General features: G+C 37.8%; 1 protein-coding gene across 5 annotated transcripts in view; it reads left to right on the top strand.

Annotated features, from left to right (window-relative positions):
- Window positions 1-2,488: 2,488 nt before the first annotated feature.
- LOC148103095 (uncharacterized) overlaps window positions 2,489-12,125 on the top strand; it is a 32,424-nt gene continuing 22,787 nt past the window's right edge. For 2 of the 5 annotated variants that reach the window (XM_087838527.1, XM_087838525.1), the window contains exons 1-2: window positions 9,663-9,896; window positions 10,731-11,081. In XM_087838527.1, coding sequence (XP_087694653.1) covers window positions 9,860-9,896; window positions 10,731-11,081 — 388 coding nt within the window. In that variant the 5' untranslated portion in view covers window positions 9,663-9,859. Of the gene's footprint in view, window positions 2,754-9,662; window positions 9,897-10,341; window positions 10,373-10,730; window positions 11,082-12,125 lie in introns of those variants that run through there. The other 3 variants (XM_087838529.1, XM_087838528.1, XM_087838526.1) reach the window with 2 other exon arrangements.

Genomic DNA, 12,125 nt, shown 5'->3' with positions numbered 1-12,125 from the left:
GTAGGATAAACGTAGCTATGTCAGTTTTAGTCTAAGTGCCTTTTGTTTAGATGAACTGCTGGATTTCCAGACCAGCAGGTTTAGGGAAGTCATTTATGGGGTCACACTCTGACCACACACACACACACACACACACACAGGCAAGGTACTCTTTGTTTGTATGTAGACGTCATCTGTTAATGAACCTATGTATATTCATGTGACCTCAATAAAAGAGCGGTGTTACGGGGGAGCGGACGAGAGTCTGACGGAGGTCAAGTGGTGGAACGACACTTGGCTCCAGGCAGGTCTCCCTCATGCATGAGTAACACAAAGAACTTTGCCTACTTGGTGTTCAATGCTTTTTGCTGTGTAGTTGAATTGTCCTTAACGTTCCAGCGAATAGGTTTATGCTCCAAACCTATCAAGTGCTAACCACCGAAGCACCTGAAAAGTCCTTTTTCAAAAACTCACCCCTATTTATTAGTTCTGGATAATCCAAAATATCTAGAACTAGTAACCATCTTTATTCCATGGGCTAAAATAAGAGCAAACATCTTTAGTCATCTTTAGTAGTAATCAGTGTACTTTACCCTTGATTTATGATGGTGGGTAGCTGTTAATTTTCTTAACCTTTTGTGAAGACTTAATTAAGAAAATGCGACAGCTCATTGGAGCCCCAAAGAGCCCGGGGCAGTCATGCAGTTTTTGAATTTTACCAACACGCCGCCCTGTTTCCCTCGCCTTCTGTGGCATTTCCTCCTGGAGAAAGGTGGATCACAGCAGAGGAACAATAGAAGTCATACACCAGAAGAGTAGAGACATTTTTGAAGAAAATACATGTAAACAAAGCTACCACAAACAAAACAGGTAACAGCTGACGGCAAGCCATCTTGACACAGCAAATCATATAAAAGAAAAGAAAAAACAAAGAAACACTGATAGCAGATGCAGCTTTTATTTTCTCTGCTACTGGAGAAGGCCTCTGTCTGGAAGATCTTCTCTGTCCAGACACAACTTCAATTCTGTTGTGGCATCAACTTTTGTTTAAGTAAAATCAATACGTCCTCTATGCTAAAAAAGAAAAACAAAAGTAGAAAACATCATAAACATGATTATTTAGGATGATCAAATCTGAAGCAATCATGTTCAGATTAAAAGAGGCTCCCAAATTAAATGTGCTTATAAATTACTGCAGCATGTTCTGTGCAACAACCATTAAAAATAATTTAAAGTAGTGTGGTCACAAAATGTTTTACAGTTATTGTGTAAATGATCTTACACATCGGGGCTATGTGTACATGATGTGTACACAACGGGGCGATCGTGGCTCAAGAGTTGGGAGTTCGCCTTGTAATCGGAAGGTTGCCGGTTCGAGCCCCGGCTCGGACAGTCTCGGTCGTTGTGTCCTTGGGCAAGACACTTCACCTGCCGCCTACTGGTGTTGGCCAGAAGGGCCGATGGCGCGATATGGCAGCCTGGCTTCTGTCAGTCTGCCCCAGGGCAGCTGTGGCTACAACTGTAGCTGCCTCCACCAGTGTGTGAATGTGAGAGTGAATGGGTGGATGACTGGACGTGTAAAGCGCTTTGGGGTCCCTAGGCGGGACTAGTAAAAGCGCTATACAAATACAGGCCATTTACCATTACCATTTACACATAATTTTAACAAATGGTCCTGCATAATAGTCTGTATATGAACTATAACATAGAATAAAGTGTCTGTGTGCATACTGAGCTGCGCTGTGTGGAGTTTTATCATTTGCAGCAGGCACCATGCATTTGAAGCTGTTGATGAAGCAAACTTTTTAAAAAAGAAACTAATTATGTTTACGTGGACTGTAACTGAAACACAGTTTTTCAGAAACATCTAAAAAGAGATTATATATCCACAAAATAACTAGCATGGACTGTGGTCTCCTCCTTATTACTGTGAAGTCCTTAATTTCAGGTAATTGGACAAATTAGCTAAAATGTGAAAGAGGGTTGCATGTTACGCAACAGGTTGTTACTGATCCAAAATTACTTGTAGTTATTAAAGTTTAGTTTAGTTATTAAATAAACCTGTTGTAATTATTTTATTTACAATGTAATTGTGCTCATGTGAGTTGGCACTCTGTCTTTGGAAGGTCGAGAGCTTTGTTCGGTGTGACTGTCCTTGGTCTGAGGCTGACTGAAGTATCACGTCACGTTCCAGAGCTGTAAATTGTCATTTCACCTGCTAAAGCGAATTAAATCTTTTTAAAAGATATTTCTCCAGGAATTCCTTCTGAAAAATCTGAACATTACAATACATTCAAACTTATATATGAGATTTGTCATATGGATGATTTCAGAGATTTCCGCCTATGACAGCTTAGATAAGCTCCTAGTCCCCTGTGACTTTACGTTTGAGGCCCAGAGTTAAGATTTATGTGAGTAATAGGTTCTTATCACAAATATAGAGACATGCTGAAGCTTTAAGTTATCAAACTTAAACATTTTAATCATGGCAACAGTTTTTAAAATGACATTTAATACATGTCAGTCTGCTAATGAGCCTTGTGTGAGCACTGAGGTGGAAGTTGTGGGCTGTAAAGAGTGTCAGTTTCATTTCACATGTCTGACTTCCCCTTAAAAACAAAAGTGAACTTTCTTTATGTGCTTACAGCTGGAGAAAAATTGCTGAGTGTTTTTTTTCTTTGTTCAGTCAGCAGCAGATTTAAAGGACTTTGTGTTTGTTTGAGCTTTTTACAGGAGGATGAAGACGTTGCTGGTGATTCTGCTCCTCATAAATGGTAAGAAACTGAATGCAGATCAATCTGCACTCACACTACAGTTTAAGGCAGATAATCTCACTGTGTGGTGTGTGTGTGTGATGATTTAAATTAATGCACTGTACAAAATACAAATGCAATGATGTGTGCCCTGCAGAGATTACTGTAATCCGATTACTTTTTTCAAGTAACTTGACCAACACTGGTGCCCTGTGAGAATCGAGAGAGGCTTCTGTCCAAGACAGAAATAACAGAGAAGTAAGAGCGACTTTACATTTGCAGAGTAAAGATTCATGTTTTATGCTTTGTTATATTTGACTTTGTCTGTACTTCAGATTAATTACATATTTTTGCATTTAAGAAAATCTTTTCTTTAAAACTTGCAAACACATAAATACAATGCTGGGTTTGGTTGGGTTTTGAGCAGATATTGGTTTAGTTAAACTTTAAAATATTATTATTTCTAAAATAGAAACGAGTTCATTTTGAAATACCTGTTTTTCTTCAGACAAAAGTATTTCATGTGTGATTATTCAGTTAATTGATAGATTACTCAGTTACTCAGTTTTGGTGCTTTGCGGTCAGGGTGGAGGTCCTGTCAACTGGAATGGCCCAATCCCCAGTTGACAAATCTGGCTATAGTAACAGGGAGAGTCACCCCTCTGATGGGGAAGGAGCCTATACTGGTGTGTGATGCTGAGAGATCCTGACTGGATGTAGTCAGGCTCACCATCACACAGCTGTGTTGATCTGCTTTGGTGAAGATCGAGCTGAGCATGAAGGCAAAGCTTCATCCAGTCTATGTTACTCACAGCCTTGAGCCCTGGACTAAAAAAATGAGCTCGCTGATGGAAAAGAACAGAGCTTCCTGTGAAGGGTGGCTGGGCTCTCCCTCAAGCAGGAGGCAGGTGTGTGGTTGTTCCCAAGGGACAAACAGCAGAGCTGCAAATTCTCCACATTTAAAGGAAGCAGCTGAGGTGGTTCAGCCTCCTGACTGAAAAAACTCCTCAGACGGAGGCCCTGGGACAGATGTAAGACACAGTGGAGAGATATATCTCTCAGATGGCTTGGAAATTCCTCCACAGGTGAGCTTGAGGAGGTGGAGAGAGATCTCAGGGCACGTGTGCTCAGAGTGCTGCCCCAGCAATCCGGAGTCAGACAGTATTCTCAGTGCGAAGGTTTCTGAATGTTAGAACACTTTAATTTCAAGTCTTGGAGCTAGCTAGAAATGCTAGTGAGCGAATTTCTTAACCTGCTAACAGTGTTGTTCAAGTTACTTGAAAAAAGTAATCAGTAACTAATTACTGATTACTTCCCCAAAAAAGTAATCCCGTTACTTTACTGATTACTTATTTTCAAAAGTAATTAATTACCTAGTTACGTAGTTACTTTATAAAAACATGATTTACAACCTGAATAGGTGATAAAGTGATAGATCTTTCAGCCCAATTCTACTTTTTCTGCATAATCCCTCGTACAAAATGTAATCAAATGGAAAAGTCTCTTTTTAAAACTTGTTTTATTAGTTTTAATCTTTTAACTTTATGCATCAAGCAAAAAATTAATTATATGCAACATTCTCTGACTGGAAGAAATTTGTTTAATATTTAAACCTATTTTCTGCACATTCCAGCACATAAAATAAAATATTTTGTGTGTTTACACTCAGTCTTTCAAATAGATGCAAGTAAAACACAGCAGAAAATAAATAAAGTCAAAGACTAGCGGTCCTGTTGCTCTATTTTCACCTGTAAAGCAGGAGTGGGGTAGGCGGAGGTTTACCCTGGTGCAGGTGTGCAGCGGTCAGTGGAAGAATCCGCGAGTTTCTCTGTGAGTTTCCCATTACGTCGTAGCTACTCGGTGCTTGTTTGGAAGTTTAGGGGTTTTTTCGCTGTAAAAAGAAGTTTTCTTCCCACGCACAACGGACACTAATGTTTTTGTCACTTTTTATGGAATCAAACTCAAAGTAAGGTCAGTACTTCCACGCTTTAAACGCTGCACGCTCATGCTCTCTCTGCACTCGATATATGATCCATTGTTGATCTGCACACAGCTGTTGTCACGAACGTCGCACTAGCTTACGTCACTGTCATGAGACATTCTCGCAAAAAAATCACGGTTTTAGTAACGCAGTAACGCAGCGTTCCTACAGGAAAGTAACAGTAATCTAATTACCGTTTTTGCAATAGTAATCCCTTACTTTACTTGTTACTTGAAAAAAGTAATCGGATTACAGTAACGCGTTACAAGTAACGTGTTACTGCCCATCCCTGCCTGCTAACTTCCTAATCTGCTGAGCGTCATGCTGGAAAATAGCATGCACAAAATAAATGGAGTATTTCTCTGCAATTACAAACTCTGTGTGAACAATGTTGGTATCAAAATAAAGCTAACACTTGTAAGATTTAATCAGAGGTGAAAATATTGCTCTAGATGTTACTGTTTCAAAGTTATTAGGACAAAGTACTAACAGGAAAAGTAGTAATTTATTTAATCATTATTTATTTTTTAGCAGATAAGCCTCAGTTCACATTTTAATTCAGAAAATCATTAATCAACATATAAACATCATCTGTGGAAAGATTTGTTCTTTTCTTTGCATAGCCTAACAAATGAAACAGGAAAAGACCAAAACCCATTTATTTCAACAAAGTAACTGTATTCTAAATACCACCTTTTTAAACGGTAACTGTAACGGAATACAGTTACTCATATTTTGTATTTTAAATACGTAACGGCGGTACATGTATTCCGTTACTCCCCAACACTGTTAATAGACTGTGTTTTATATGGTTGTCCAGTCTTGTCCCTCCTTCCTCCGCCTCCCACTCTTACCCCACTATTATTACTTCTAACACTTTTCCACTTCTGTTGTTTTCTGACAGTTTCTCTTCTCACCACACACAAACGGTCGCGGTCTAACTTCCTGATGAGTCACTTAAACACTGATACTGAAAATATAGAATGCTCATTACTCATATTTCATTGTTTAAAATTCTGATTTGTTTTTAAAGCATTTATCATTTCCTCTGTTCTTACTTGTCTGTAATCTTTATTCCTGTCCAAATTATTAATCTTGTAATTGGCATCACAGAGTGTAGAAACTGGAAGATGGTCACTGATGTCACTAATGAGAAGTCCACTTCCTGTTTTATATTCAATGTCATTTATAAAAACGTGTCTGTGAGAGCTGCAGGATGTGATGTGGTTCTGCTAATCTTAGAGAACAGCTTCACACAGCATGTTTTTTTACTACCTGGAGATTATTACTTAGGTTTAAACTGTTATGCATTTAACACATCATCAATCACTGTCATCACCACGTTCAGTTTCAGACATTTGTCCACATACTGAGGCCACTGCTCCTCCACCTTTGTTTCTCTGAATTATACACCTGAGTTCATAACCCTCCAGTTCAAAGTCTGCTCCTTTATCCCTACTAATCAAAGTGTCAGATAACGCAATGACACCGAGTGGATATGAAAACTGGTTTAGATATTCCTTGATATGATTAAAATCTATAGACCTCTACAGTTAAAGTGGAAAACTGACCATTTATTCTCAATTTGAATCCCCTGTTTGTTCATTTGTATAATAGCAGCAGTCATTATTGATATTAGAGAAGAAGCTGTTTTCTGGGTGTATTTGATATTCCTGTGTGTGATCCGTATAGTTTAATGTTTTCAATTCTGTCTGATGGATGCAGCTGTTTCTTCCAGATGTAGCTGAGTTGTTCCTTTCAGTGTGTTTCATAAGTGATTTGTGTGGTTGTTTGTTAACTTGTTTAGAGTCTAGCTCATGCTGCTGACTGATATTTTTGGGGATCCACCATGTTTTTGATGACCAGCACCTTAGCTTCCTCAGATGATCTGTTTAGTTTAAAGAATATTTTATAGTTTGTGATCCAGGTACTTTGAATTTTTCCCAGTTTCTTATGGTACAGTACTTTTTTTGTGGCTATTTCAGTGTTGTATTTAAGTATTTAAGTCTTTAGATATGAGATTTGTTAACTTAAACATCCAAATTACAAACATTTATTAGAATTAAATATAAAGTTTCTCGTTATTCAATTAAATTAATATTTTTAAATTCAATTTTCCTTTTAGTTTTTCTTTCTATTTTTTAACTTTTACAAAAAAAACCCCAAAAAAACTAAGAAACAAAGTTATGTCTTTGAAAAATGACAAGTGTCATGGTGTATGCTGTGCAGCCAGGAGAAGAGGACCCACACGGTGGACTCATTGAGGCAAAACATGAACTTGAAAGCAGCTTTATTGCTGACCAAGGAAAACCAAACAGAAAACTTAAACTGGAGCTAGAACCAAAATACACAAGAAAACATCAGGAGAGACACAGGAGGGAGAAATGATGCTAACAACAGGACAACAAGTACTGACTGACAGGGACTAAAATACACTGGCAGGTACAGGAACAGGTGGACACACAGCTCAAAGTCATTAGGCTAGACAAGACAAGGAAGTAAAGCAGAATACACTAACATGAGACAAGACCTTCAAAGTAAAACAGGAAATCCACATACTGAACTCAGAGACAATACTAACACAGTACAGGGACCAGAGTGACATAAGGAGCAAAGGAATCCACAAGCTCGGAAATACAAAACAGACACCAAAAAACTAGTAACGTTGAACAATAGAAGAAAACAGCCCAAAAACAATAATACAAAATCTAAACACTGGGCCACAGGTCCAGGACCGTGACAACAAGTGAGTCAAACAGCTGCACATCCTCGCTGCAGGTGTGAAGAAGGAAACCTCAAATGCAAAACGATGTAAATATATAAAAATGTTTTGACAAACCTTAAAATCCTACTGTCAGTTTTGTAAAGCTTAAAGTTTAATTTCTAAATTTAAGTTTCAAATGACAGCAGAATATTAATCCCATACACTGTTCCAAAAAATAGTAATGTCAAATTATTTTACTGTGTATTTTACAGTTGTGTACTGTTTTTCTAGAATATCATTACATTTACATGAGTAGACTGTGATCTGACACGTCAAATGTAAAATAACATAACAACACTGTAAATGTAATAAAACACAATTTACTTGTTTTTTTAATATATTTTTTGTACATATGCATATTTAGATTGTAAAAATACATCCAGAAATGTATCATAATTTCACGAATATTTGTCTGTTATGTGAGAGAATGATCTGTTAAAGTCAAATGTAATACTATTGAAAAATACATAAAATGATCGAAAATTAATGAGAATAATCAATAATTAAAGGAGTATTTGAATTATAATTTTGCTGAAAATTTCATGTCACCTAGGTCTGATTCAATAATTCAGAGGTAACAAGTGAAAATATAATTAAAAGGAATAAAAACTAAAAAAAACATATTGTAGCGTGTTGGGGGAACAGCTAGTTCTCTCCCATCATGCGTTGGGACATGAGCTGCTTAGATGTTCTTGTTTTAATGTTTATGGTTACGTTACTTTTAACTGTTATCTTGAATGTTGTATTTACGCCGTGGTGCAGAGTCACTGACAGTTGTTGTTTTGTAGAGCGAGTGCTGTACCATGAGTGACTTCTGTTGTGCTGTTGTTGAACCTTGAGGCACATTGTAGCATTGGCAAGTGTTTTAATAAAGAGCTCCCCCTACCAGCTTAAGGTTGAATAACCAGCTCAATCTTTCTCTGTGAGCTTCTTTGTTAAGATTTCTCTGCGTGCCACAATGTAAGACATTGCACGGCCACGCTGTGCTAATTATATGCTTTGAAAAAGAAATGTAGAGGTAGGAAATGCAATTAATATAAATAACATGACGCTAAGCATCGGCCAATGAATGTGAACTAACAACAACCAGGTCGCGGGTATGGCTGCGACCGTAGAAAAAAACCCTAATATGAAGGTATTTTACTGCATTTTACAGTAATGTTCTGTTCTTCTAGAATATCATTAAAGTTACGTAAATAGACTTTGACTTCACATTTTGAATGTAAATTAACGTTAAATCACTGTAATGTAATGAAACATAATTTTCATGATTATTAAATGTATCTGTCTGTACATATGCATATTTAGATTGTTAAAATAATTCACAAATGTATCATGATTTCACAAATATCTGTCCGTTATTTGAAAGATTGAACTGTTGAATTCAAATATAATGCTATGACAAAGTATATAACATGATCCCTATAAGCTTGTGTTACATCACATAAGTATTATTATTATTGCTAGTTAGGGTGATCGTGGCTCAAGAGTGGGCAGTTCGCCTTGTGATCAGAAGGTTGCCGGTTCGTGCCCCGGCTCGGACACTCTCCATCGTTGTGTCCGTGGTGGACCTACCGCCTACTAGTGATGCCCAAAGGGGCCGATGGTGCGATATGGCAGCCTCGCCTCTGTCCCAGGGCATGCAATCCATTATTATTTAAACCAACTGTATATTTCTGTACATTTACGTATTATGATTCATATTGCCACATTCATCAACCTTGTTTATAGGTGATTTCATTGTTTGATCACGTTAAAATGTTCCTAATTTAATGTCTAAAAGCACTTGGAAAAGGCAGAATCCCATGTAAAATTAGTGCAACAAACTCTATTTTCATTACTGAAAATGACCGTATTTTTATGGGACAGTTATTTTCTGTTATTTTACGGTCGTATTTTGGCGCCCCAGCTGCCGGAATATTACCGTTTTTTAAAGATGTTTTTTTTCCTATTTATAGATGATTTCATTGTTTAATCACATTAACATATTCGTAATTTAATGTTTAGCGGCACTTGAAAAAGGCGAGATCCCATGTCAAATTAGCGCAACTAATTGTATTTTCATTACTGGAAATAACCGTATTTTTATGGGACAGTTATTTTCTGTTATTTTACGGTTGTATTTTGGCGCCCCAGCTGCCAGAATATCACCGTTTTTTCAAGATGCTTTTTCTAACAGTGTAGAGCAGCAAACAGCCCTGTAGACGTGTTGTTTCTCCTCTAAATTTAATTCTGTCATTTGCTGTAAAAAGAAAAAATAAATAAATAAATATTTTGAAGGATCAAAAGGAAATTATCAGGTTTTCTCTGTCTAATGTAAGAGGACCAAACTTTTAGTGCATCAGCAGCTGCGTGTTGTTGTTATCAGGACTTTAACTGGAGATGAAGATGTTGCTGCCACTCCTGCTCCTCGTACTCGGTAAGAGCGCTCTTTGAATGCAAACACAACAACACAGCTGTTTGTGCTTTTAGACAACATAAAGTCTGTAACATGAGTTTACTGGATGTAAACTGACTGTACTTGAATTTATTCCTTATAACCCCCTCTGGGACTTCATGCAGGGCGCTCACAGGGTTACAGTTGACTTCATATCTGTTTAAGACGAACTATCTGTGTGTTCCAGACGTCTCTGTTTCTTACTGATAGAACCACAAACCTGCCAGAAAGTAGTGACGTTTGACAAGATTAACGACTATGGCAAAAAGAGAAGAAGAAAACAAACTTGTCCAATGATACAGATGAAAATTGGTTGTGTTGCCAGTTGTGTGTAACATTGTCAGTGGTGACACTTTTATGTATTGTAACACTGAGATGTCTATTTGCTAATAAACTGTTTTGTGTGTGTGTCTGTGTGTGTGTCACTGTGTTTCTGCCTCATTTGATGTTGTTGCATGGTGAGGTTATGTGTTAAAAATGAATGGACTGCGGTGTCGTTGTTAGCCCTGCAGAGCTCAGATCTGCTTGTATCTGTGTTCATTTTCAACCAAATGCTGATATAAATAAGAGAAGGTTTCCTCCTTTCACCTCAGTGTTGTTCAGTCATCCATCATTCTTTAACATCTTTGATGTCCTTTCAGTCAGTGTGTGTTGGACAGGAAGAATCCATGTTTGAATACTTTTCATAAAACATGGCTGAGAGTTACGTTACATATTCTGCAACTTTCTGAAACCACTTTATATGAACCCAAGGAAAAAATCTACTGCATACACATAATAAGTGTTTTTGTTGTGTGTGCTTGTGTCTCCTTCCAGTTTCCCAGCATGCCCTGGCTCCGGTGGTGGAGGTGTATGAGGGGGAAAAATATGTCCTGTTGCCTTGCAAGTACTCAGGTTTTATACCTGAGGAAAATCCCACAGTGCTGTGGACTCGCAATGATCTCCACCCCAAATCTGTCCACCTACGACGAGAGGAAACAGATGATCTTAAAGGGCAAAACCAGCGTTACAGAGGGCGCACATCAATGAGGCCTGATGCTCTGGACACTTTAGACTTCAACCTCACTCTGAGAAACCCTCAAATGAGTGATAGCAGCATCTACACCTGCTCCATCGGAAATGAAAGGGAGGAACTGAAACTGACAGACATACAGCTGCATGTCAAAGGTACAAAACCCAACACCTGTGATTATGAAGGTCAGAGGTCAAACTAAAGAGTAACAGAAAAGATCTTTCTAGTACTGAAATCTGATAAAATATTGGTAAAGTTTTCTAGATGCAACCACACTGGAAAAATAAAAACATGGACACCAAAGAAGAAGAAAATAGAATCTTATTGGTACAATCTTTGGTGTATCTTCTAAATCTGGATGATTTGATCCAGAAATTCTTACATGTGCAGGAAAACCAGGAGCTTGCCTGCCTAATACGGACAGACAATAACACAACATGACTGTTACTTAAGTGTGATTACTAACAGTAGTACTGTGAAGACCTGGCACAGTTTTGGCTCACAATCTGTCCTGATAGTTTATCATGCAGAATAGAGATTTTAATGACTTTATTATTGATATATTATTTTAACTGGCAGCAGAGTCAGAGGTCAGTAACACAGATGCTCGGATCTCAGATCAGGTCAATTCTATGATTAAAATCAATGTGACTGAATCTGCTTCTTTAGTTACAGAACATCCAGAAAATACTCTCAGCCCTTCCTTTGTTCCACATTTTGTTATGTAAAAGCCTTATTCCAAAATGGATGGAATCAGTTTTTCACCTCCAAATTCTACCTGCACAAAATCCCCATAATGAATACGGAAAAACATTTGCTTAAAATTTGTCCAGGTGTATTTAAAAAAGCTAAAATTAACAGATGGACAGAAGTATTTACAGCCTTTTCTGGGACACTAAAAGTTGAGCTCAGTTGAATCTTGTTCCCTTTGAGAATATGTCAGATGTTTCTTGGTTGGAGTCCACCTGTGGTCGATGCAGTTGATTGGACATGATTTGGACAGGCACACACCTGTCTGTATAAGGTCCCATATTTGACAGTACATGTCAGAACACAAATCGAGCCTTGAAGTCCAAGGAATTGCCTGCAGACCTCTGAGACAGTATGCATTGAATCGAGTTTGCCAAAGAGCCCCTGAAGTATCTCAGATCATGAAAAAGAAAATTCTCTGGTCTGATGAAACCACTATTAAACTCTTT

The sequence above is a fragment of the Neolamprologus brichardi genome, chromosome 3 (genome assembly GCF_056152115.1).
Source record: "Neolamprologus brichardi isolate AB-2024 chromosome 3, ASM5615211v1, whole genome shotgun sequence".
Classification (NCBI taxonomy): domain Eukaryota; kingdom Metazoa; phylum Chordata; class Actinopteri; order Cichliformes; family Cichlidae; genus Neolamprologus; species Neolamprologus brichardi.
The sequence above is the reverse complement of the archived record's forward strand: the minus strand, read 5'-3'. Positions and strand labels throughout refer to the sequence as shown.